Source organism: Poromitra crassiceps (assembly GCF_964638095.1).
Source record: "Poromitra crassiceps genome assembly, chromosome: 26".
Lineage (NCBI taxonomy): Eukaryota > Metazoa > Chordata > Actinopteri > Beryciformes > Melamphaidae > Poromitra > Poromitra crassiceps.
In genome coordinates this window covers 14,750,164-14,775,860 of record NC_139640.1, presented here as the reverse complement: position 1 = coordinate 14,775,860, position 25,697 = coordinate 14,750,164, and the positions used below count along the sequence as shown (strand labels likewise).

Genomic DNA, 25,697 nt, shown 5'->3' with positions numbered 1-25,697 from the left:
AACACAGGTGGTGTTGTGTTATGTTTTGTTGAAATGTTAATAAATGGGAGCTTCCTCAAACAGCCATCTCTTTCCCGACAATCCCCTCTGTGCATGAACCCTTACATATGGTAATTAAACATTAAAACACAATAAAAAAATAAAATAAAAAAAAACATTAAAACACCTGCGGCTTATAGTCCGGTGCGGCTTATATATGTAACAAACAGGCAATTTTGCTGCTGCGGCTTATACTCCGGTGCGGCTTATAGTGCGGAAATTACGGTAGTTTCCAATCTGCTTTCGACTGATGTGACTTCAGTGCGGACGCGCAGATCCACCAAATCTGATTTGAACGTCACTCGCAACTCGTCATCAAATGCTTCTGCGCAGGAAAACCACGTCAACAACGTACGTATTTAGTGACGCCCACGTTGTTACCATAGCAACCCATGCAGATAGGCTGTTTAGGTCTGGACACACAGATCCGACTTGAGAATCAGATTTGTGGCAGTGCGTGCGGACACACTCCCAAATCAGATTTGGGAAACCAATCAAGATAATGACGATTAATGACTTCATCAGCAAATCGGATTTGCCTGTAATGTGAACATGGCCTAATTCACTGCTCCAAGTGACAAACTTCACACATGCAGAAAGCATCCATCTTTAGGGCGATTGCTGAAAGACAGAAAGCGATGATAGATAATAAAGCAGTTCCATTGCATCGTGTTATTAATTATTGTAATTGTAATTAATTAAATGAATCTACCTCAGCAGCACGCGAGGACAGGAGCCATTTTGTGTAGCCGCAACGTTCAGCATTGTGCTTTTGCATCTCTGGAGGAGATTTCCTGGAGCAGTTTGAGCTGATCTGGTTGTCTAATGAGCGGCGCACATGGCAGGCTAATCTAATCAGCTTCTCTCCGGACAAGGAGGCTGCAAAACACAGGAAGCTGCTCCGGAGCTACAAAGAGTCATGCTAATCTGCGTTTAAAGGATTTCCATGCAGGGAATTACATTAGAGATCTGTGACATAGGCCTTGGTCTAGCACAGTGGTTCTCAAAGTGGGGTCCAGGGTCACCCAGGGGTCCTTGACGGGGTTCTAGGAAGTCCCTAGCAAAAAAAGGGATATCTTATTTATAACTATAATTCCCATCCATAAGTAACTCAATGACAGAATGTAGGACTGTTTTGGTCATGGGTTTCATACTTTCTGTAATGAAACAGCTGAAAGCAAACAGCTTATCAAATTGGGGGGTCCATGGTCTAATTTGTGTCAGTTTAGGGGTCTTTGACGTGAAAACATGTGAGAACCACTTGGTCTAGCGTATGAGATCAGAAAGCTGTTGCATCAAAATACAGTTTGAAAACCAGATTATAAAAGATGAAAACAGAACACGTTCTACTCCTTTTATATTTATTGCATAAACTTATATTTTAGATTGAGAGAAGAAAACACAATGTGTTTTATGATGTATCAGTGGCTGTGGTTATCTCACAATAGAGCACACGACTGGTGATGACTGTATAGCTGTGTGACATGAGATGATCAGTGAAGTACAAAAACTGAGCAGCGCAATTTTTTTTATTATTAATTATTTTTTTTATATTTTTTATATATATCCCATCAAGTCAACTTCCCAATTTACTGATACACACACAAAAAGAACACTGTCAAGTGCTGTGAACGTGGAAACAAGTTGCTGCCAGGTATTTGCAGTATGTTGACAAATCTTTGGAAAGTGATCTGCCTGGCACACTTTGAAAACAGGGTCCAGTTCTTATATCAAGACAGAATACCAATACCTTTTTTACCATTTGCCAATGTGTGATTTTAGTGGATTGCTATCTACTTCTATGTGTTCTATTTTACTGTTATGTGCATTGTATATGTGGTATCTTGCTAATAATAAGTATCATTTTTTGTCATGTATCTTGATTGTTTAGACATTAGGATTTTCCTTTATTGCTGTATTTGATATGTACTGTGTGCGCACAGGACTCTGTGTGCCCAGGGACTACAAATGCAAATTAGCTTTTAGCTATCTCTGGTGCAATATATTTATTGTGTACTGTCCCTGCTTAAATAAACAATAAAGATAAAAAGAAGATAAATAGCTGGATTTATGGTTTTCTGCCACCGACAGGGCACGGACCATTCAGTTATCATCATGATTTTCCTGACTATTGGATCTGAAACTGGATAAGTACATGATTGTGTGGAAAAGTACAGCAGGTCTTCTCCTGCGTGACATCATCAGAGGTCAGAACTTTGCTATAGTAAAGTTAGATCAGAGACTGCAGTATGGCAGAGACGATCAACACCATGTTGATCTATTCTAGACTCTGATGATGGTAAACGGGTCAAAAGAGGTTCGGGTAGAACCTCAGACTCTCGACGGAGTCGTCTCTACACAGGTGGCCCATCTTCTCCGCCAGGAGCAGCCTGGAGACCAGCAGGGGAGAGAGGAGGACACCAGGTCATGATGACGGAACATGCAGCAAGTATAGAGGAGTTGAAAAGAGAGACATACAGAGAGACTGGAGAATACTAAATATATATTTAATTGGGACATTGCCAATAGTCACCCTTGGGCAAATGAATTTAAATCCATATTTTATTCAAACGACTTGTCTTTTATTTTTCACAACAAGCTACTTTGTGACACCCGAGAGACTCTGAGTAATATGTTCAGTATGTATAAAAATAAATGGTCTGTCGACCTATGGTATAAACCAAAATTAAGAACTTATCGTCTCATGTGAAGTTTGACTTGAGCAGACGAAAAAGATCCCTGTGTGCTCAACTGCGCTCTGGAACCCTTCCATTAGCACTAGAGACTGGTAGGTATAAAGCAACCGCTGAAGAAGATAGACTCTGTTTACTATGTGAATTACGCAAAATTGAAAATGAAATTCATTTCCTGTTCTACTGTACTGCTTATGACGACGCTAGGGAAGTACTCTTTAGTCAAATGTCCTTCATTTATGCTGACTTCTTTGAATTGGACGATTATGTGAAACTTGAGTTATGCTTTAAAAAAGGAACCTTCCCCACAGCAGAGTGTATTTGTAAAGCTTGGGAGAGAAGGCAAAACTCTTTGTTTAGTAATTGATGTATTGCTGTCTGAGCAGTACAATGTCCTACAATCTGTTTTTCTATGTTTAAGTGTACCACTGTACATGTGTCAAAGTTGTATTATTACTGTATTTTAGTGTGTGTCTTGGAAACCCGTTTGGGTTGGGCTCGACGAGAGCATGACACCTTAATAAATCAATCAATCAATCAATCAATACTGATTATTGCTATAACAATATTGTTGGGTTTGACATGATGAATGTCAAAGTGGAGATGCTCATTGCTCACAAGTCATTATTTGCAAATCCAAGTCAAGTCTCAAGTCCCATAATGATGAGCGTTCTATCATCTGCTGGATTACTTTTGGGTCTGTTTAGAACACTGCATCGCTAAAACTAAGGATTTCAAAGCATGGACTGTATTATCCTCACTCTGTTATTAGCATACAGTATCAGCATTGATTAGTTGACATTATTATTATTAGACATTTCCTTAATGTTAATGCACCAAAAAATAATAATAAAAAATACAGATTGTTCACAAGTCCCAAATCTCAAGTCTTTTGAGGACGAGTCTCGAGTCGAGTCTCAAGTCACTCACTGGGTTTCCATCCAAATGTATCGCAACTTTTAATCGAATTTTCAGAAAGTCGGCAAAATAAAATGCGAAACAATGCGCGTTTCCATCTGCTGCTATTTTGCAAATTATAGAGCTGTCAATCACCTGGTGTTTGAGGCTGTCTGAGCTGCTGATCAGCTGCTAGACCCGATATACAGCTCTGTTAAACACATCTAAGGTTATTCATTTAAAGTTTCTTGATGATTTACAAGTAGACAAAGGTACCATAACGCCATTTCTGGATTACCAGGTGCGACTCGGCAAACTAACGTTATAATCCCAACCCGATCTCCAATTTTTTTTTTAAATAGCAACGTTTGTGGACCAACGTTGCTATGTTACAATTTCGGCTCCGAAATTGTAAAATGGTAATCCACGGAGCAGATAGTAAGTGAATACAATTTCATTCAAGTCTAGAAGTGAGTCGCCTTAAAGTTAATATCCCAGTCTTCTTCTGTTTACCACAGCGGGGTATTGTGCTGCGTATTTACCATGATTTACATGCATGTCATGTTTTGCAGTGATCAAGGCAAACTGTGTTGTTTTTGAATGGAGAGACAACGGAATATCGCTTAAACTGTTTCCACCGCACGTTTCGCATTTTCTTTTTATCGATACACCCGACTTTTCCGCCTCCCTCAAGCGTGATATTTGGAGGTTTTTGCGAATTAGGCAGCGTTTCCACTCAGTTTTTTTATGCGCAAATTGAAATTTTGCATCAAAACAGGTGGATGGAAACCCGACTTCTGTGTGTGCAACTTAAGTGTGACTTGAGTCCAAGTCACAAGTCCTCTCCTCTGTGGAGCGCACAAGTGGCATCTCCTTTTTTATTAATTATTAATTTATTAATTGTTACAATACTGAGGACTAATAATCTACAGTACATTAACAGTCATCTGAGTGTTGGACTGTTCTTCTGTGGTACTGTACCTACCGCTCTTTAGACAGGAGAACAGAGAGACCCAGGAGCTTTGCAAACTCCTCTGCTGTCAACGAGCCTTTGTCTGATACCTACAGGAGAGGGAGAAAAGAGAGAGAGAGAGAGTGTGAAACAGACAAAGAGCGATAGAGATTAGGTCACAGTGACCTTGACCTTTGACCTTTGACCACCAAAATCTAAACAGATCATCCTTGAGTCCAAGTCGATGTTTGAGGCAAATTTGATGAAATTCCGCCAAGGCATTCCTGAGATATCGCGTTAACAAGCTTGAAAATGGCGTTCGAGAGGTCACAGTGACCTTGACCTTTGACCACCAAAATCTAATCAGTTCATGCTTGAGCAATGTTTGAAGCAAATTTTATGAAATTCCGTCAAGGCATTCGTGAGATATCGCATTAACAAGCTTGAAAATGGCGTTCGAGAGGTCACAGTGACCTTGACCTTTGACCTTTGACCACCAAAATCTAATCAGATCATCCTTGAGTCGATGTTTGAGGCAAATTTGATGAAATTCCGTGAAGGTGTTCCTCAGATATCGCGTTAACGAACATCAGACGGACGGACGGACTCTGTAACTAACAATAGGATTCTTAGTTCCTACTAGGGCTGCACGATTTATCGTATTTTCATCGTCATCGCGATATGAAAATGCGCGATGAACACATTGCAAAAGTCACGTGTTATCGCAATGCACATGAACGCAACATGCAAGATACCGGCTGAATAAGTGTCCAAATGTTCATGTCATTCTGGCCAATACTCCACTTCTGTTATAACATTTCAGTCTGGAATATGGAATATCTTTCAATAATTGTTATGACTAAAAGGCTAAAAGTAATCTCATGTGTAAGAAATGACTGTTCTATATTGAAGTAAAAATGTAAATAATTAACTTGTTGGTTTTGGATTTTTTTTTAGCTTCAAGAGTGCATTTTTGTTCGTATGACCCTCAACACAGGCTTTGAGAATCCCGTGCCACTTATTGATACGTATGCTTAAATTAACACACTCGTATTGCAAAATGAATTTAGGCCCTCACTGTAATACTTCAGAAGTTGAATTTGAAGTTCAGCATTAATAATTTGTCATTTTTTGTCTTAGATTTACCTTTGTGTTATTGCAATATAAAACTACATAATTGAGAATCGATTCTAGATTCTGGAATCGAGAATCGTTGGAATCGATAATCGATTCTGGAATCGGATCGTGACCCCAGGAATCGGAATCGGATCGGATCGGATCGTGGCTTAGCCGGATCGGAGCACCCCTACCCATTAATATTTTTGTTTATAGCATTTTTTTATTTATCGCAGGTCATCTCGTCATCGCAATATTGAACAGTGTTATCGCACATCGCAGCTTTTCCTCATATCGTGCAGCCCTAGTTCCTACTAGTGCATGTTGTTCCGGGGGACAATAACAGTGAGACACCAGTCAGACATTCTCATCATGATCACAGCAGCTAGACTAGAGCGAACGTTAACGTTATATGTATGTTGATAATAAAGGTTTTAAAGTAAGCAAGAGTCTATGCTTTAACCGTAGGGTCATAGAGACAAGACGGGGGCAGAATGAAACAAACTCCTTGGCTGTCCTCACAGTCTAGACGTACTGTACTAACGTTAGCTTGGACGTTCAGTCACAACTCATGGCTGCATCTGACTCGAGACAACTTTTCAGATTTCCAGATATGGATAAGGGTCTTACCTACATGTGTATGAGGAGGGCATCATTTGTGTTCATAAGATGCAGGGCTTAAAATTCACTTTGCAAACTGGGGGGGGGGGATTCCCCCTTTATGTTCTTCAGATAGGGGGGATTTATAGACTTTGGGGGGGGATTTTTTCAGCCGATACGATAACCGGTAAATATCTGCTTCTCCTGTCAGATAACAGATACAATAACTAATGATAATTTCACATTTTTGTCTTATAACCTGTAGTTTATGCACACCTGGGGTATTATAATATGATATGAGTGTTTTAGTAAAGTGTATCACTCAATATAGAAAATAAAGGCTTTAATACAACCGAAAGCCTATGGCTGCTGCTTAGTCTCCAGATAAAACACAATGACAAAAGACATAGTAATTAGATTCTTATTCAGGGATGCAAAGTCATGGATAGTTAAAAAGGTGACAGATACCAGGGCAGACACAAAATCATTCACTTAAGTGCCCTATGTTGGGATGAAAATGGTGACTCACTGTTACCTAAAGGTGACTAGTTTGCATCCCTGCTTATTCTCTTATTCGCTTCAGGTTATTCTTTTAATACGGTGATTTTCTCTTTGCAAATGAGGCAGGCGGCATTCCCTTTGAACTCGACGAAAAAACAATCACTCTCCCACTTCTCCTGAAACTGTCTGTGCTGCTCGTCATCAACCTTTCTTTTGCCTTTTGACAGCAACATGTTCACTTCTCAACAAAAGACAACATTTTAGCTGCAAATGTTTTTCTTTCCACTTGGTTTTTCACTCGGGTGAACCCAATCACCTACTAATGAGGTGGATTGATTTGACATGCAGTGATGATCCTGCTGGCCTGGAGTGTGAAGACGTGTTGCCAGATACTGCTGACGGTTTCCAGCACAAAGAGTTCAAAACCCGCCAAAATGCACACAAAACCGCCCAAGAAACTGCACATCTATGGAAATGTATCTGGCAACCCTGGTGTGAAATGCGGCTCGTCTGCATATGAAATATGAAATACATATACATACATATGAAATAGTTTTAGGGGGCGTGTCTGGCCCGGGGGCCGTGAGTTTGAGACCCCTGGCGTAAACCATTGCGGGATTACTCCCCCTTTATCAATTTAAAATATGCGGGAATTTCCAAAAAGATGCGCGAATCTCGCAATCCCGCGGCAAATTTTAAGCCCCGAGATGCATAGCGTTAACTAACGTTAGTTGCTGGTCTAACCAGAACAGCGGGGCCACACTGCAGCCCAAAGGGAGCGGTTGTAATTTACACCGGCACACGCTGAAACTGCGGAGTTTTTCCTTTCGTTTTATTCCTCCATAAAAGCAAAGGTGTTACCGGGTGGGCACGTTATGTAATCGGTGTATCCCCCCACTACCGTGTAACACCGGTAACAACCGACTACCGCGGCAAGCTTACGGCAACCCTATTGTGGGCCGCATCTGGCCCCCGGGGCGCAAGTTGAGTATCACTGATGTAATGTTTGTGATGGTGGAGCTTACATTGTCCAGTGCTGAGGCGATCATCTCCTCTTCACTGTGAGACTGCAGCTGGACCACCATCACACCACTGTCAAACACACGCAGCCTACAAACACAATCAGATAGATGGTGGGGAGGAGGGGGGGGGACAAGCAGAGGTGAGGGAGAGAAAGATGGTGACCACCAGACAAGTACACATCCTGTACAGCAGGGGTGCCCAACCTTTTTTGACCCAAGATCTACTTTTCAAGTAGCCAGCCTCCCGAGATCTACCAGTCCAGTTTCAACATGGCAAACGCACACACATCGTTTCCAGCCTGCAGTAACTAACCTCACAACACTTTCTCGTTGTCCCACAACCACTTGACACTAGGGCTGTGAATCTTCACTGGCCACACGATTCGATTTGATTACGATTATCGATGCATCTCGATGCATGTTAAATCGATACATCACTTTTTTTCCCCAATACATGATTTATTTTTTCTCACTTTCTTTTTTCTCACTGTGTGGCTACTTTTAAAATAAAAGTGCATTTGGAATCGCATTGTATTATGATCCATAATTAAAATAAACAACTGCATGTACTTCCATTATATTTTATTTGATTATTAATATTTTATTTATTTATTTTAATAATCGATTTTTGACACCCCTCGCGATCGACCTGGGGTCAGTCCGCGGCTGACCAGTAGACCGCGATCGACTGGTTGGGCACCCCTGCTGTACAGCTTATACCAGATTTGGTGCCGACAACGTCAAAATGTCAAAACCTAAAAAGTAGGTCACATTATTGTTCCAGCTGTTACATGCGTATTACAGCATATGCCTCGCCGACTTTCAGCTATGTTGAGACTAGTACAGCCTCTCTGAACATGCATACCAAATTTCACGCAATTCCGTCATCATACACTTTTTTTTTTTTGGCATTTGTAGCGCCCCCTGCTGCTCAATCGCAAAACAGCGGTGACAGACCGGGTCATTGATGATATCTGAACATCTTCACAAAGTCTCGTGGTGAATGGATCATGAAGTTATGTATATATATCCTTTTTTTATTGTTTCATTTTCAGACATTAGTTCAGTGCCGTTAATAATTGGGTGTACACTGTTCAGAGGGAGGGAGGGGAACTGGTTGAAATAGCGTGATCCTCCCACGTGCTATGTCCTACCGGTGAAGCTTCCCCTGTCAGGTGAAAAGAAGCGGCTGGCTAACTGCCCATGTCTCGGAGGAAGCATGAAGCCAGTTTCGGCTCTCCCCAGATCGGCAGAGGGTGGAGCAGCAACCAGGATAAATAAATTAAAATTAGCACTAATGGGGGATAAAGAAATTTGATAAAAAATCATTTTATTTAAAAATAAAAATAAAAAAAATAATTGGGTGTACACACCCAAGCAAAAAAACAAAACAACAAGAGCGAACAGATAGGACAGAACCCATAACAAATAGTCTTCAATTAAACTGCATATAACTGCTGAGTTGGGTGTCTCAAAAGAGTCAAGAAAGTCACTAAAATCAGACCGAGTGGCATCACACTTAGACGAGTCAAGCTCACTGTAAAATTCTCTAAAACGGTCATTTATTTCCTGGGGATTGGTCAGCAGGGTGCCCCCCCTCCATTTAAAGGAAGGGATTAATGTGGAAGCCTGAGCGCCCTCTTGATCTGTCGTGACAAAAGTTCTATAGAGCCTAGTTGTATGTGGTACTACTTGACATAGTGGACTAGCACAGAAAGGACAGCGGGCAGTTTGGGGGGGGGCGACAGGAAACAGCGAAGCAGGAAATGACACGGCCACAGAGGGCTGTACGCCTCCAACAACAGGAAGTGAGGCAGGAAGCGCCTGGACGATTCCACGGCGCTTGTGTGCCTCTGTGAAGCAGGCGCCAACAAACCCTGCCCGTCCTCAAACACACACAGACACACACACACACACACACACACACACACACACACACACACAATGCATGCATGTAAGCATTCCGCAGCAGGCACAGCTCAATCCGCAGCAAACACAAAGACGACCACGTCAGCCCAAACCCACCTCAATGGCAGCTTCAGTGACTCAAACATCTTGCATGCGTTCACCAAATCCTCTGGAGATAACAGCTGAGGAGGAAAGCAGACATGTTCATTAGGGGTGGGGGGGAAAAAAATCGATACGCCATAGTATCGCGATATTTTGCCTGACGATATTGTATCGATATAAAAAAAAAAAAAAAAAATGTGCAGGCCATGCCATGCCAGGCCAGGCCACCGGGCATCTGCCCGAAGCGCCCGATGTTGCAGTGCACGCCTGCAGTGGCGTATTGAGTCCAGAGAAGCTTAATAATGTAGCCTACGTGTGGGGCCAAAACAAAACAAAACAAAAAAACACTGCATGTTTTACTTCCGGTGAGGTCAAGGAAAAGGTAGGAAAAAAAGTTAGACAATATATATCAAAATATCGCAATATTCAATATATCGCAATACTAGCATATCGCAATATCACAATACTAGCATATCGCAATATCGCAAGTATCGTTTTGGTATCGTATCGTGGGCATCTAGTGATTCCCACCCCTAATGTTCATGTGAATGCACATGGCACAATTCTGATTTGTGCGTGCGTGTGTGTGTGTGCATGCGTGCGTGTGTGTGTGTGCGTCTGTGTGTGTGCGTCTGTGTGCATGTGTGTGCGTGTGTGCGTGCGTGTGTGTGTGTGCGTCTGTGTGCATGTGTGTGCGTGTGTGTGTGCGTGCGCACACATGTTTTCTCACCTCCATCCCTCTGGCTCGGTTAACAAGACAGTACACTTCAGTGAGAGCCATCATGCCCCCACGCTCCTGACAGAGAGAGAGAGAGAGAGAGAGAGAGACAGAGAGACAGAGAGAGAGACACAGAGAGAGAGAGAGAGAGAGAGAGAGAGAGAGAGAGAGAGACACACAGAGAGAGAGAGAGAGAACACAGAGAGAGACAGAGAGAGAGAGAGAGACACAGAGAGAGAGAGAGAGAGACAGAGAGAGAGACACAGAGAGAGAGAGACAGAGAGAGAGACACAGAGAGAGAGAGAGACACAGAGAGAGAGAGAGAGAGAGAGAGAGAGAGACACAGAGAGAGAGAGAGAGAGAGAGACACAGAGACACACAGAGAGAGAGAAAAAATAGAAAAGAAAAGAAGTTGCTGATTGAAGGGAGTATTATTTTTAATTTAACAGTTGTCTCAATTAAAGTGGGGTCCTCCAAGTCACGTACACACAGCAGGCGCTCACACACACACACACCCACACACACACACACCTCTAGAGGGGCCTGCAGCATGTCAGCCAGCTGTTTAGCCAGCTGCATGTGGTAGTGTGTGCCAGAGCCGTGCGTCTCCCTGGTCACAGGGTCAGCTATGCCCATGCTCAGCAGGTACGACTTAAAGCGGATTGTCTATGAAAACAAGAGAATAGTGTTCATAAACAACAACAACAACACAACAACCAAGCTAATAGTGAGCCAAAGTCAACGGCACTTGCTGCTAGAAACAGGAGAGGACACAGAACGTTTCACTCTGACAAAGACGTTGGGGGGGAAAAAAAGGGGATTTAAAAAGAATATTTTATATTTTAGTTTTTTTGTTTGAGTGAAAAAAAGCTTTTGCACACCTAGGCTCAACAGGTGAATCGGAGAAGGGCAAAACCCGACTAGAGATGTAAAGATATGAAAATTTCACATCACGATTATCGTGACCAAAATTATCACGGTATTCGTAGAAAATTGCTGAAAATGTTCAAAAAGTACAGAGACTCACTGAAATCGTTTTACGACGTTTTATATTGAAAACTCAGACCCAAAAAGGATTGATACACTCACTGAAATCATTTCTCCAAGGCTGCACGTTTGCATCTGGGAGAAGGTTGCCAACTTTGGTTGATGATGGACAGTATTTACCATGTTTTTCAACGCACTGTAATCACGGCACCACGGTTTTAACGATAATGAAAATTTGAAACGGTACGGTTATCATAAGGAATTTTATCACGGTTATCATTAAAACCGGTTATCGTTACATCCCTAAACCCGACACAGTACAAGAATAAACTCCCGCACACTGTCTGTCTCCACATGCAATCAAAAGTTGAATAAGAAAAAGAATAACGTTTTGGTCGTGAGACCTTCATCAGATTCCTCTTTTTGTTTGAGTGAAATGTTCTATGGTCTCCCCCGTTTCTAAATATAACTGAATCGTTCGGTTTGACTAAGTACAACTATTTCTTATAAGCATTTTACTTATCTATGGGAAAATAAATGGCAGATGAAAATCCCTTGGTACGCATGCTGAAGCAGGAAATGACATCGACTTTGGCTCTCTACGGCATTTGAGGGTAAAGATGAAATGGCTCTGGGACATGATAGAAAGCATGTCTGCTAATGTACATACATAACCCAGATCAAACGGTATGAAAATGTCATATCATGATTATAGTGAGGAAAATATCATGGTTATCAGTATTATCACGGTATTGTTCAAATGTGCTGAAAATGAAATCAAACATGGTCATCACACTTTTAAAGATAATTAAAATATGAAACAGTAATACTAACCATCAGCAATTTTATCACAGTTAATTAATTAATTATTGATTAATAATTAATTAATTTAATTAATTAAACCAGTAATCATTTCATCCCTCATACATATGACTTTTTGACTGATCTAGCCCATTCCAGGCATTATGGTTTCGGGTTGTCAGTCTGTCTGATTCTCGTTAACGCGATATCTCAGGAAACGCCTTGATGGAATTTCTTCAAATTTGGCTCAAACGTCCGCTTGGACTCAAGGATGAAGTGAATAGATTTTGGTGGGTCAAAGTTCAAGGTCACTGTGATCGCATGAACACAATTTTCATGCTGGTTGACGTGATGTCTCAGGAACACTGCTAGCTAGGTGCGGCAAGAAGTGGGGCTGCTGCACCACCTGGTGACATTGAAGATTTCAGCTAAAAACAGGGTGTTAAAATGACATCTTTTCAAACTTGGCATCTCAGGGCTTGTGAAGACTTGGATTGTGCCAGGTGAGCAGTATAGACCTTATTCGGTTGACGTCACTCACGTACTGGCACGCCCACAGCCGCCATATTGTCGACATAACGCAGCAGCTCTTAAGTGACAGCCTATGTGGAGCAGCGTTTATAGGAAGCTAGCCGCCGTTAGCGTTACCTGTATCGTTCCAATTGTGTTCGGATGGTGACCTGCGTTAGGCATGGCTGTAGTAATGACAACAATAAAGTCCCCGTGGTTTGTTTCTATCTCTACCGTCCACAGACGTGAAGGGAGCGAGACGGAGGATACGTCAGCAGCACAGGAGATGTGTGGATAGTTAGGAGAGACAGGTGAAACTTTCTGACAGCTCCTCACAGCAAAGTCTGTTCACCTCGTTTCTTCTTTTGTTTATTTATTACAGGCATTAACGGCAGCATACAAACAACAACTCTGGGGTTTTTATTGCTGTCATTACCATCGCTATTTTGTAATGGAACAGAAACGACAATAAGGCCGTTACTAGTTGTCAGCTGCATCGCTGTGTGCGCGCAGGACGGTATGTCAACAATATGGTGCCGTCCAGGGTTAGCCAATAAGGTCTATATTTGCAATTGCAGATGGTTGGTTTTCTCAGTACGTGTAGGGATTTGTGCACGTCATGTGACATTGTTACCACTACTACAGCTGATGTTCTGACCTCATCCTCTGAGATGTCCCCCTGCTTATCCTTGATCTTGTTGGCGATGGATCGGGACAGCTCCACCATCTCCTTGGCCTGTGGGAGGAGACACTGACTCAGCATATTTCACCACTGCATCATCATGAGAGACGCTGACTCAGCATATTTCACTGCACGCATTTCACGCAGCCTCCTGTACAGCTGGATGAGTGTTATACGCCCAGATGGCTTTTTATTGAGCACGTGCATTACAATGTCACTTTTTGCTCCATATTTCTGCCCTTGGGGCATGTTTTAATTTTGTTTTTGTATTTTGGCGGTATTTTCATAGGAATATTGAGCCCAACATGTTTGAACCTGCCCCATGCTCTTTAATCAAATAAGCAAGTCTTGAAAATAGTATTAATATCAATCAAAATTAACAATCCCCAGATAGAAGGATCACAAAAAGGCTCGCCTGGTTCCAGACTCCTGACTCCCGCACACTTTTCAGATTTTCCGAAGCGATTCAGAGAGTAATGGAGTCCTAGTGAGATGGCTGAACATCAGGCTACATGAAGGTCATTAAATCCAGGAAAATGTTAAAAGAAGCATGCATTATTTTTACCTTCACCATCAGCTTGCTGAGGTCCTCAAAGGCCTGGGAAAAAAAGAGATTCAATGAGTAATAGATGGCAAATATGTTCATAATTAAATAACCCACACAATCTCATGGCTACAAATACTATTTTTAAGCAATTCCATAAATTCCCTGCTCCTCTTCCCCTGATCTCTAGCTGATGTTCACTCCCCCCCCCCCCCCCACCGGTTATAAATTATGTTTCATGAAGTGAATCAAATTGACCTGTGAAGGTCATGGCTTTTTGAAAAAAGCTAGTACAATAAAATAAATTAAAAAATTATAAATTAAAAGCTTAAAAGTGAGTCAGACTAAGCTTGACCATACTCTCATTCCTACTTGCTCAGATCTTCCAGTTTCCTGACTACCAGGACCTTGGCCTGCTCTCGGGTGTTTCCAGTCCAGTTTAATAAAAACTTTACAGTTTGCTGTCCGAGTTCCCTGGATCTTGTTTCTCTTCTTCAGGACTCTTGCTGTCCTCGCTGTCTCTGTCTCTGTCCTCTGAGTCAGGTGTTCATTCAGGTACACCTGAGTGCCCCTGAGGTTTTTACCCTGGTGCAACAGCTCCATCTTGTGTTTCCTATTGTCAAATGTCAGGATGACAGCTGGTTTGGCTTTCTGCTCCTTGCGAGGCAGTGGGTGACACGCCTCGATGTTATAGAGACAGTCCGCATATCTGGGAACGCCCACAAAATGTTAAACGGCTGGAGCGCGAGTGGGGTAAAACCGCCCATATATCTCATGGGCTGACAGTGCTGCGGCTCTAAACTACAGGTTTGGGGGTTCTAGAGCAGAACACAAGACGTCTGCTCAGATGTGCGTTTACTGCGGTGGTTAAATCCCCGATCGTGTCTGCCTGGGCTGGGCTATCAGCTCAATTCTAACCCTGACCCACCCTGACCCCGCCCCCAGGCTAACCCAGCGTCTATTGTGGGCGTTCCTAGAGCCTGCATGGGCGTTCCCAGACATGCGGACTGTCTCTATGCAGAACTGGACATGAGCAGATTCTTTGTCCTCACTGCACTGAGATAGTCTGCTTCAACTTGATCTCAGCTGTAGGAGCTCTGGAGCAAAGGATTTAGCGTATCACTGTGGTCAAATGTATAGTCATCGCAGGTCTGTCATCACACACACACACACACACACACATGCAGTCTGCATGACATGCTGTGGTAGACTGCTACTGACCAGTCACACGCTCAGTCTCACACGTTCTCTTGACGTTACCTCGGAAATGTTTTTGTCCGTTTCTTTCCTCTTCTCCTCGATCTTCCTCTCAATGCCAACAATCCCAACTGCACGTGTCCTTCCTGCCTGCAGGACCACGCATACATGAGTCAGTACACACACACACACACACACACACACACACACACACACACACACACACACAATAACATCTTATTTGTTTGTTTAAATAATGCAGATTGTTTAATCTCTCTGCATTGAAAATGTGCAAAAATTCACCGACCAACAGTTGTAGCCTATAAGCCAGTGGTTTTCAAAGTGGGGTCCCCAGCAAAAAGAGGGGATAATCTTTTTCACTATAATTTCATCCATAAGTAACACAATCTAAGCTAGTGTAGAAGTGAGTAACTAAGCTAATAATAACCATAACAGCACAAATAATGGACAAAAATCTCGAAATAAATATACAGTATTTACTCTGAGAAATGAAATGATGAGAAAAGGAACAATTATTGATGGTCAAAACTGAATAATGACATCACAACAGTCTAATCCTAATGCTAAATTAAACTGAGATATTCCTCTAAATCTGTCTTGAAACTGCAAAAGAAAAGGAAAAAAAACGCCCAATTTTTTTGGAGTAACCTCCCTTGCTTTCAAGCTCAGGAGCCGCCACTGATATACCGTAAATTCCGGACTATAAGCCGCACCTTTTTTCCCGTTTTTTGGGCTTTTTTGGCCCCTGCGGCTTATATAACGGTGCGGCTTATCTATGGATTTCTTCAAAAAAAAAAAAAAAAAAAAAAAATCTCTCTTTTTTAGCACTCTTTCTAACTATAAATCCACTTCTGTTTTAATTTCCTCTCTTGCCCTCTTTTCACCACACTGTATGACACTGTATGACACTGTGTGCACTGTAAAAAACAACACAGGTGGTGTTGTGTTATGTTGTTTTGTTGAAATGTTAATAAATGGGAGCTTCCTCAAACAGCCATCTCTTTCCCGACAATCCCCTCTGTGCATGAACCCTTACATATGGTAATTAAACATTAAAACACAAAAAAAAAAAAAACCATTAAAACACCCGCGGCTTATAGTCCGGTGCGGCTTATATAAGAAAAAAATAGTCAACTTTGCAGGTGCGGCTTATACACCGGTGCGGCTTATAGTCCGGAATTTACGGTATATATATATATATATATATATATATATATATATATATATTTATAAAACGGCTCTCTCAAATCAAGCAATCTGATTGGTTCACAGCCATTGTATAAATACCGTAACCCACTCTCATAACCCATGGCCATGGGTAACGTTAGTTGGTGTCGGGCTTTGCAGAAAGCTCTCAGCTTCTCAGCAAGCGCCAGGATTGGCCAATGTCAACTTCAGTCTCCAGAACGATCCAATCAAATCACCCACACGTCTATCTTCTTGCTAGAGGTCCCGCCTTACAGTAGTGTTTCAACTGACTCTATCAGAATGCCATGCCAGTCGGACTTATAGTATTATTATTATTATTATATTATCATACTACAATATAGCACTCGAGCTGCGTTGTGGCATATATCCCGCTGCTCAGCAGTTATCCCACTCGGCCTGCGGCCTCGTGGGATAACAGCTGATCAGCGGGATATAACACACTGGCTCTCATGCTATATTGCTTATATATATATATATATATATATATAAAGAAAACCTGAAAATCTTCCGCGGTCGACCCAACCCTTTAATCACAACTCTGATCAACACACGATGATGAAATATTTCCCTCTATATATTTGATTTGATACAAACTGAACCATCTTAGTAATAGTATCTATAGTGTATCAACAAACTAGGAATTGATCTAATCCCATTTGTCATGCAAACTAATATGTAAGTGAGTTATCCACACTGACAGTGGACCCATATCTACTTTATGACTTGTCATTTCTCTGCTGTCCATATTAGGGTCCGTCCAACTGGAATATTTTACATAACTTCTCCCATTGGGTGTTAGTACCATCCTCCACCCATTGTGCTAATACATGATATCTGTATATCCAAGGTCAGTGATGGGGAAGAAATTGACAGCTCAACTATGTATGTATGTACTGATATTATATCTTTTTGAGAGGTAAAAAACAAAAGAAAAAAAACATCCTGGACTGGATGTTCGAATACAGGTATATGATTATACAGCTACAGTGCAACACTGCCATCATGTGGATACAATTCACATAACTTTCATAAACCAGAATTGTGAATGTCCCATGAATTTAAGCCAGTGGAAAAGAAGAGATTGTAGTTGTCTGAGGCTGAATGTGTGACCTCTGACCTGAGAGCCTGTGGATGTAACAGGCTGTGACCTCTGACCTGAGAACCTGTGGATGTAACAGGCTGTGACCTCTGACCTGAGAGCCTGTGGATGTAACAGGCTGTGACCTCTGACCTGAGAGTCTGTGGATGTAACAGGCTGTGACCGCTGACCTGAGAGTCTGTGGATGTAACAGGCTGTGACCTCTGACCTGATAGCCTGTGGATGTAACATGCTGTGACCTCTGACCTGAGAGCCTGTGGATGTGACAGGCTGTGACCTCTGACCTGAGAGCCTGTGGATGTGACAGGCTGTGACCTCTGACCTGAGAGTCTGTGGATGTAACAGGCTGTGACCTCTGACCTGAGAGCCTGTGGATGTGACAGGCTGTGACCTCTGACCTGAGAGTCTGTGGATGTAACAGGCTGTGACCTCTGACCTGATAGCCTGTGAATGTAACAGGCTGTGACCTCTGACCTGAGAGTCTGTGGATGTAACAGGCTGTGACCTCTGACCTGAGAGTCTGTGGATGTAACATGCTGTGACCTCTGACCTGAGAGCCTGTGGATGTAACAGGCTGTGACCTCTGACCTTAGAGTCTGTGGATGTAACAGGCTGTGACCTCTGACCTGAGAGTCTGTGGATGTGACATGCTGTGACCTCTGACCTGATAGCCTGTGGATGTGACATGCTGTGACCTCTGACCTTAGAGTCTGTGGATGTAACAGGCTGTGACCTCTGACCTGAGAGTCTGTGGATGTAACAGGCTGTGACCTCTGACCTGAGAGTCTGTGGATGTAACAGGCTGTGACCTCTGACCTGATAGCCTGTGAATGTAACAGGCTGTGACCTCTGACCTGAGAGTCTGTGGATGTAACATGCTGTGACCTCTGACCTGATAGCCTGTGAATGTAACAGGCTGTGACCTCTGACCTGAGAGTCTGTGAATGTAACAGGCTGTGACCTCTGACCTGATAGTCTGTGGATGTAACAGGCTGTGACCTCTGACCTGAGAGCCTGTGGATGTAACAGGCTGTGACCTCTGACCTGAGAACCTGTGGATGTAACAGGCTGTGACCTCTGACCTGAGAGCCTGTGGATGTAACAGGCTGTGACCTCTGACCTGAGAGCCTGTGGATGTAACAGGCTGTGACCTCTGACCTGAGAGCCTGTGGATGTAACATGCTGTGACCTCTGACCTGAGAGTCTGTGGATGTAACAGGCTGTGACCTCTGACCTGAGAGCCTGTGGATGTAACAGGCTGTGACCTCTGACCTGAGAGTCTGTGGATGTAACATGCTGTGACCTCTGACCTGAGAGTCTGTGGATGTAACAGGCTGTGACCTCTGACCTGAGAGCCTGTGGATGTAACAGGCTGTGACCTCTGACCTTAGAGTCTGTGGATGTGACATGCTGTGACCTCTGACCTGAGAGCCTGTGGATGTAACAGGCTGTGACCTCTGACCTGAGAGTCTGTGGATGTAACAGGCTGTGACCTCTGACCTTAGAGTCTGTGGATGTAACAGGCTGTGACCTCTGACCTGAGAGCCTGTGGATGTAACAGGCTGTGACCTCTGACCTGAGAGCCTGTGGATGTAACATGCTGTGACCTCTGACCTGAGAGTCTGTGGATGTAACAGGCTGTGACCTCTGACCTGAGAGCCTGTGGATGTAACATGCTGTGACCTCTGACCTGAGAACCTGTGGATGTAACAGGCTGTGACCTCTGACCTGAGAGTCTGTGGATGTAACAGGCTGTGACCTCTGACCTGAGAGTCTGTGGATGTAACAGGCTGTGACCTCTGACCTGAGAGTCTGTGGATGTAACATGCTGTGACCTCTGACCTGAGAGCCTGTGGATGTAACAGGCTGTGACCTCTGACCTGAGAGTCTGTGGATGTAACAGGCTGTGACCTCTGACCTGAGAGTCTGTGGATGTGACAGGCTGTGACCTCTGACCTGATAGCCTGTGGATGTGGGGATGGGCTGTGACACTGGGGTGTTCTCCCATCTCTTCTGCGTCATCTCCTCCGTCAGCCTCCTGAAGAACTGCAGGCACATGACACCATGTTGGCTCCAGTCAATAAACAAACAGACACCATGTTCAACATTGTCCTCTATGGGGAAATTACCCAACTTCTCTCTGCCTGTGTCTTAAATAAACACTTTCCAAATAAGTTTGTGGTCTGAAAAAACAATTTCAATTCTTTTTCATGCTCATGGTCTCAGTTTTCTAAATGATGGCCCCATTTTAGGTGAAATAATGATAAATACATCAGATAAATAAGAACAGCAATACTTCCGACCGGTAGAGGCAGCAATGTGCCACAAGGCATCTAGTCTGCCGGGAAAGCTATTAGAAGCAGCAAGTGTAATTTAGCAAACTATCAGAAACAGCGTTATCTTTTTCTTTATGTTTTAATAATGTTAGTAGACACATGTAACTGTATATCCCCGTTGTGAGGTCAGTTTATCAAAGTAATGCATATTTCGAAATCGGATTTACTTTGTGGAGGTTTAGCAGCGGCTAAACCAGTATTGACAGTTGAACTTGGAGATTCCTAGTTCCCAATACAAATGGAATGGGGCATTAGTACACAAGGTAAAGGAGAGGGGCTACCTCAATCTGCCCATGTTCTTTGAAGGAGAGTTTGATGTAGGAGAACTTGCTCTGCTGGTAAGGACCCGGCTCCTTATTGGCAGGTAGTGGGTGCAGGTGGATAACTATCTTCGCACTGGAGGGTGACAGATAACAGGAATCAACAACATTCTCTAGAACACAAAATTATGCTTAGCATGACAACACATAATGACAAATCTGTCTAGTCAACCAGTTTTTGTGTAGCCTCAATTCTCAGTTTATTTCGTCCCCCCCCCCCCGCTCCACCCTCTGACGATCTGGGGAGAGCCGAAAACTGGCTCCATGCTTCCTCTGAGACATGGGCAGTTAGCCAGCCGCTTCTTTTCACCTGACAGAGGAAGCTTCACCGGTAGGACATAGCACGTGGGAGGTTCACGCTATTCCAACCAGTTCCCCTCCCTCTGAACAGGCCCCCTTAACGACCAGAGGAGGAACCACATTAGCAACCAGGATATTGCATGTTTTGGTGAAGGGGTTCCTATATGAAGGAAACCCCCGGACATGCGGACGGGCACGCATTCCTTCAGCATTCACAGCGTCCCAGGTGGGAATCGAACCCAGGACCTTCGAGCTGTGAGGCGACAGCGCTTACCACTGCACCACCATACTAGTGTCCTCTAGTAAGAGAGTGGCGTCAGCGGAGGACCAAAATGCAAGAATCATTAGCCAATGAACAGCCAGGAATGGGTCTCGCGCTACTTTTGCATGCTAAAATAAAGCTGATAATGTACAATTTGATTCATTTCAAGGGATGAAAAACCCTTTCAAAGTACAACACTGTCTATTTTGATGCAACTCGACAGTGCTGCTTTTTTTACTCAAGAGTTCCACTTTCTACTTCCTGGAAAAAAACTGGTCCATGGGAGTGAATGGAGATGTCGGAACTCTTCTATTATACGGCTCTGCACCGTACTATTTAGTTATTTTAAATTGTTTGCCGCTATCGTTTGCGCACCGCTTATGCCATCTTCCAAACACTGGTTTGGGCGTCGCCCATGCCAAACCAGGCCCATCTGCACAAAGTCCTTGCGCGCATGCAATTTTAAGACCACCTAATAGCAGGTCTTAGCGATAAAAACCTCGCTGCACCTGAGCGCACGCAGTATTCTCCGCGCAGTGCAGGAAATCCTCGCTTGGATACAATACACACGGTATGGATGTCCCTCTCTCTCCAAAACCTCACGCACGCACACACTCCCTTCCCTCTTCAGAATGCCACGTTGATTTTCAACTACTGTATATCCTACAGTACATTGCAGAAAAAACAGACCTTGATTTAAAAATTTGAATTTGTTTGTCATGGTTTTATTAGGCTACATAATTCCCTACGTAATAACACCATACAGGTCTGTGGTGTCAGGTGTATAACAGTAGATTACTTTTGAGAAAGTTGTGCAGTAACCTCTTTCCCTGCAACTGTATGCATGCAACATAGCTTAACCCGAGTGGACAATTCTGATGTAGGCTAATGAAATAGGCTAGAGTTACGCCTATAAGACCCGCAGACGTTAACGTAATTCCCTGGAATGCGAGACTTAACGAGCCAGTTACATGGCGTGGCATTCTTAGATGTTGCCGTTTGCTTTTATTTGGTATGTTACATACAATTGGCTAAATTATTAGTTAATTCAGAGTTAGATGAGATTGGACCCACCAGGCATTTTTTTTTTTTTTGCCGGAAGTCGTCACATGACCACACAAGCGGGTCAAATGGGCGTGGCTACATAAGATGAATAGACACTTACCTCTTTCCTATCCCTGCAGCTTGCTCCTCAAAGTAGAGGATTTGTGACAGTGGCATGGCGATGCAGCATTCCTACACATTCCAGGACAAATACAGAAAAGCACTCAGAGAGTTAGCATGGACATTTAAAAAGCTAATGAGCAAACAGGACCACCACTTCTTACAATGCAGTTAGGCAGACAGTGTACAGTGATATAATGACACATGGTAACTTACATGGTTCTTGAGGTCCCTCCAGATCAGCCGATGGGTGCTCAACAAGGCTGCTCCAACATCAAGCTTGGCCTGGAGATGACAGAAAAGATGGGCTACTTCAGTGCTTTTATGCTAACTTTTTTTTTTTTATACAAGAATTCAATGCAAATTCTCGTAGGAATAGTACTTTGCATTCATTACAGAACAGCAAGGCTCTATCTAAAGTCAAATGAAATATACATAAAAGTACGTTAAAAAAGCATATCTTTAAAGGAACACTCTGCCCATTTTCAACCAGCTTTGTATCATTAGAACATCAGTAGTATATCAGAAAACTGTAAACTGTCAAACTAGATGAATGACTTCAAAACCGTCATCTAGTTTGACAGTTATTGAGAGTTGATTTGAGTTAATGAGTTATTAGTTTGAGTTAGTGTGGACCAGTGATGTCACTGGTCCACACTTTTTTTTTTTTTTCAAGATTTATTTTATTTTTCGTACAGTTGCTCATTCGTTGACAATATTACAGATAAACATCTCTGCTTGAGCATACGCACATTGCGTAAAATAAAACAAGACAAACCAAACAAAATAAACAAATAAAAAACAAATAAATCCCAACCCCATCCCTCCCCCCACCCATCTCCCTTGTATGGATCTCTACATACGTACATACATACATACATACATACATACATACATACATACATACATACTTACATACGTACTTACAAACAATTTCTAGCATTCATTAAAATTAGGTTTGGTCCAGGTAGAGATGCTAATTAGCTATGGTCACCTGTTCTTAGAGACGGTAGCATATCGATAAAGGGCCCCCAAATTTTCTGGAAGGTTGCAGGTTTCTTTCTTACATTATACAATATCTTCTCTGGAGTACAGTAAGACATGAGCTCGTTAATCCAGTGTCTCTGTGATGGAGATACTTGTGATTTCCAGTTGATCAGTATGCATTTTTTAACTGCAGTACTAGCAAGTAGGATAAAGTATTTCTTGTACTGGTTCACTTCAGCAGAGCTCATGTCCCCCAATATCCATAATTTTGGGTCCTGTCCACTGGTCCACACTTTAACACTCAATAACTGTCAAATTAAATGACAGACTTCAAAACAGTTTACAGTTTTCTGATATACTACTGATGTTCTAATGATACAAAGCTGGTTGAAAATGGGCGGAGTGTTCCTTTAAGGCACATTTCACATTCTAGAGACCATAGGCGCCGAAACCGTGGGTGCCCCCCCGCGCCAGAGCACCCACAGAAAGAGCCGAGCACCCACGGAGAAATGGGGGGAGCGAGAGAGAGAGAGGATTTATATGCCTACTGCATGTGCCTGTGGCGGGGTCCTGTCAAGATGTCAGCGCAGTTGCCAAACGCATTGGATGCGTCTGATGCTGGCGTTTTGAAGTCCACCTGTTGTTTTAAACTGCCAAACACCCACTATAGAGGCACTATAGAGGCACTAGAGACGCTCTCAGCTCTCTCAGCCATACATCCATGATCCGCTCTCTCTCTGCGCAGCCACTTTTTTCATCCCCGTGTCTCGTCTGTCTCCATGCTCCACAAACAAATCTCACTGCAGTTCAATAGAAAGCATGTCAAATATAACGCTACACTATAGAAAAACAAAGTGAGATATGCTCTTAAACACATCGTTACCAAAATATATTTCCCTGCATGTCATGATGAGATTAGATCAGCAAAAGTTTGGACAGACGGGATTGCTTAATTTTCTCATCCTCCGCGCAGTGCTGCTTTTTCCCTCCACTCTGCATGACAGACAGGTAGGACGATTACAGCCTCGACTGACAGGGGCTCAAAACTACTAACAACTTTTTATTCATCAGTCATTGTGCCTGCCTACATATAAAGTGACATATTCCCCCAAATACTGATGGTTCTGTGCTATTGGTAGCCTATAGCTATTTGGTATCTGATGCCTGTCAGTGCGCTATAGGAGCAGAAATAAATTGACGTGCTTCAATTGAGGCGCGTAAATTAATGTTTTCTCTGCGTTTGGGGCTCGAGAAAGAGCATTGAGCAACGCTGCTGCTGATTATGAGGTGTAGTGTGTAATGGAAAAATGACAAAAATGCTTTGTTGATTCATCAATAATGAGTTGCTCGTTTAAATTTTGTATATAGTGCTGGGGAGAGGACTGAAAGGCCCCCGTGTCTTGAAGTCTGAATTAACATACTGCCGTGGTACCGTCTAGTCAGCGTGTTTGTCGCATGTAGGTGTGTTGGCAACATGTGGTACGTGGATGACAGTCCACACCTACAGTTGCAGAGGGGGCATTTTAAACGAGCAACTCATTATTGATGAATCAACAAAGCATTTTAGTCATTTTTGGCAATTTTGGTCCCTCCTCTCGTCTTGTCGTTTGCGATGTCCTGACGCCAGGTATCCCAGCATGCTTTGCAAGGTGGTGAGCGACAGACGGCAGAGAGGGAAGGAGCGGCCATTTCGAAATCGACCAATTGAAGACGGAAATACAGCAAGGCAGCCAACCACGCTGTAGCAGCAGCGGGGCAGGGCTGACTGGGCGAGCGCGAGTACATCGCTCATCGCTCGTGTTGGTGTGTAGCGCTCGTCACGCTGCAACTCCCCTCTCTTCCGCTCTCTCTCCCAGCCAATCCCAGGTGAGCCTCCTCACCCTCACCCCACCCACTGGCTGTACGCTGCCTTCAATTGTCCCACAGAACCCCGTAAATCCACACATACACTGACCACATATCCCCATATAACACACAAAGACAGTTAGACATAACATACATCATAACCCACAGAACATAATAGGTACAACATCCACAAACTCAACCCGTTACATAATCTATTAATAATTTTAAACTGCATTTCTTTGGCTTATGGAGAAATTGTAACCTGACGCTGCCAGATGAATGTAGTAGGTTGGTTCACATTTGTTTCACTTGTGAATTTGTGAACAATACCGCCCCCATGTGGCGGAGTCAGGTTAGAGAAATTGGCCATTTCAAGTATTTTGAGTATTTATCAGTGGTTAATCTATTTTTGTCACTTATTGATGTTCGTGGATCGTATAATCATGACAATTACACTTCAAGGTTTCCCCAGTAGCTTTGTTAATACATTTTCTACAAGCTTATTGGTATTGGTAGCCGTAGCAAATACAACGTTAACGCTACCGTGTTTTGTTTTTCTCTCATCATCTTCTTCTTCTTCTTTACTTTGCATGTTACCAATCAAAACCGCACTATGTTGCTAGAGATGTCATTCTTATTTGTGGCTTACGGTAGGCTAATAATAATAATAGCGTTAGCTGTTGTTGTCTGCGGCCCCACAAAGCGCGCCATCAGGAAACATAAGTGTACCTTATCATCGCCGTCATATAGTTTAACACCTCGTTGCTGGATCACTAAAGTTTCGTTTATTTCCAGCAGTCCATTTGACCAGGAAAATCTGTCCATGTTCACTCTTCCCCCTTCACTGCTGCTGCTGCTGCGATGACGTCATTATGTTTACTTCCT

The 25,697-nt window shown here is 43.1% G+C and overlaps 1 protein-coding gene across 1 annotated transcript; it reads right to left on the bottom strand.

Moving 5' to 3' along the window:
* Positions 1-1,437: 1,437 nt before the first annotated feature.
* On the bottom strand, positions 1,438-25,651 carry vps36 (vacuolar protein sorting 36 homolog). Its single transcript, XM_083661224.1, has 14 exons — positions 25,542-25,651; positions 22,197-22,265; positions 21,982-22,052; positions 20,216-20,330; positions 19,555-19,644; positions 15,333-15,419; positions 14,094-14,126; positions 13,505-13,582; positions 11,080-11,214; positions 10,561-10,626; positions 9,846-9,910; positions 7,824-7,908; positions 4,615-4,691; positions 1,438-2,429 (listed from the first exon to the last, which is right to left on the bottom strand). Exons 1-14 carry the CDS (start codon positions 25,635-25,637, stop codon positions 2,348-2,350), a joined length of 1,149 nt encoding a protein of 382 aa, XP_083517350.1. The 5' UTR covers positions 25,638-25,651; the 3' UTR covers positions 1,438-2,347.
* Positions 25,652-25,697: the final 46 nt, after the last annotated feature.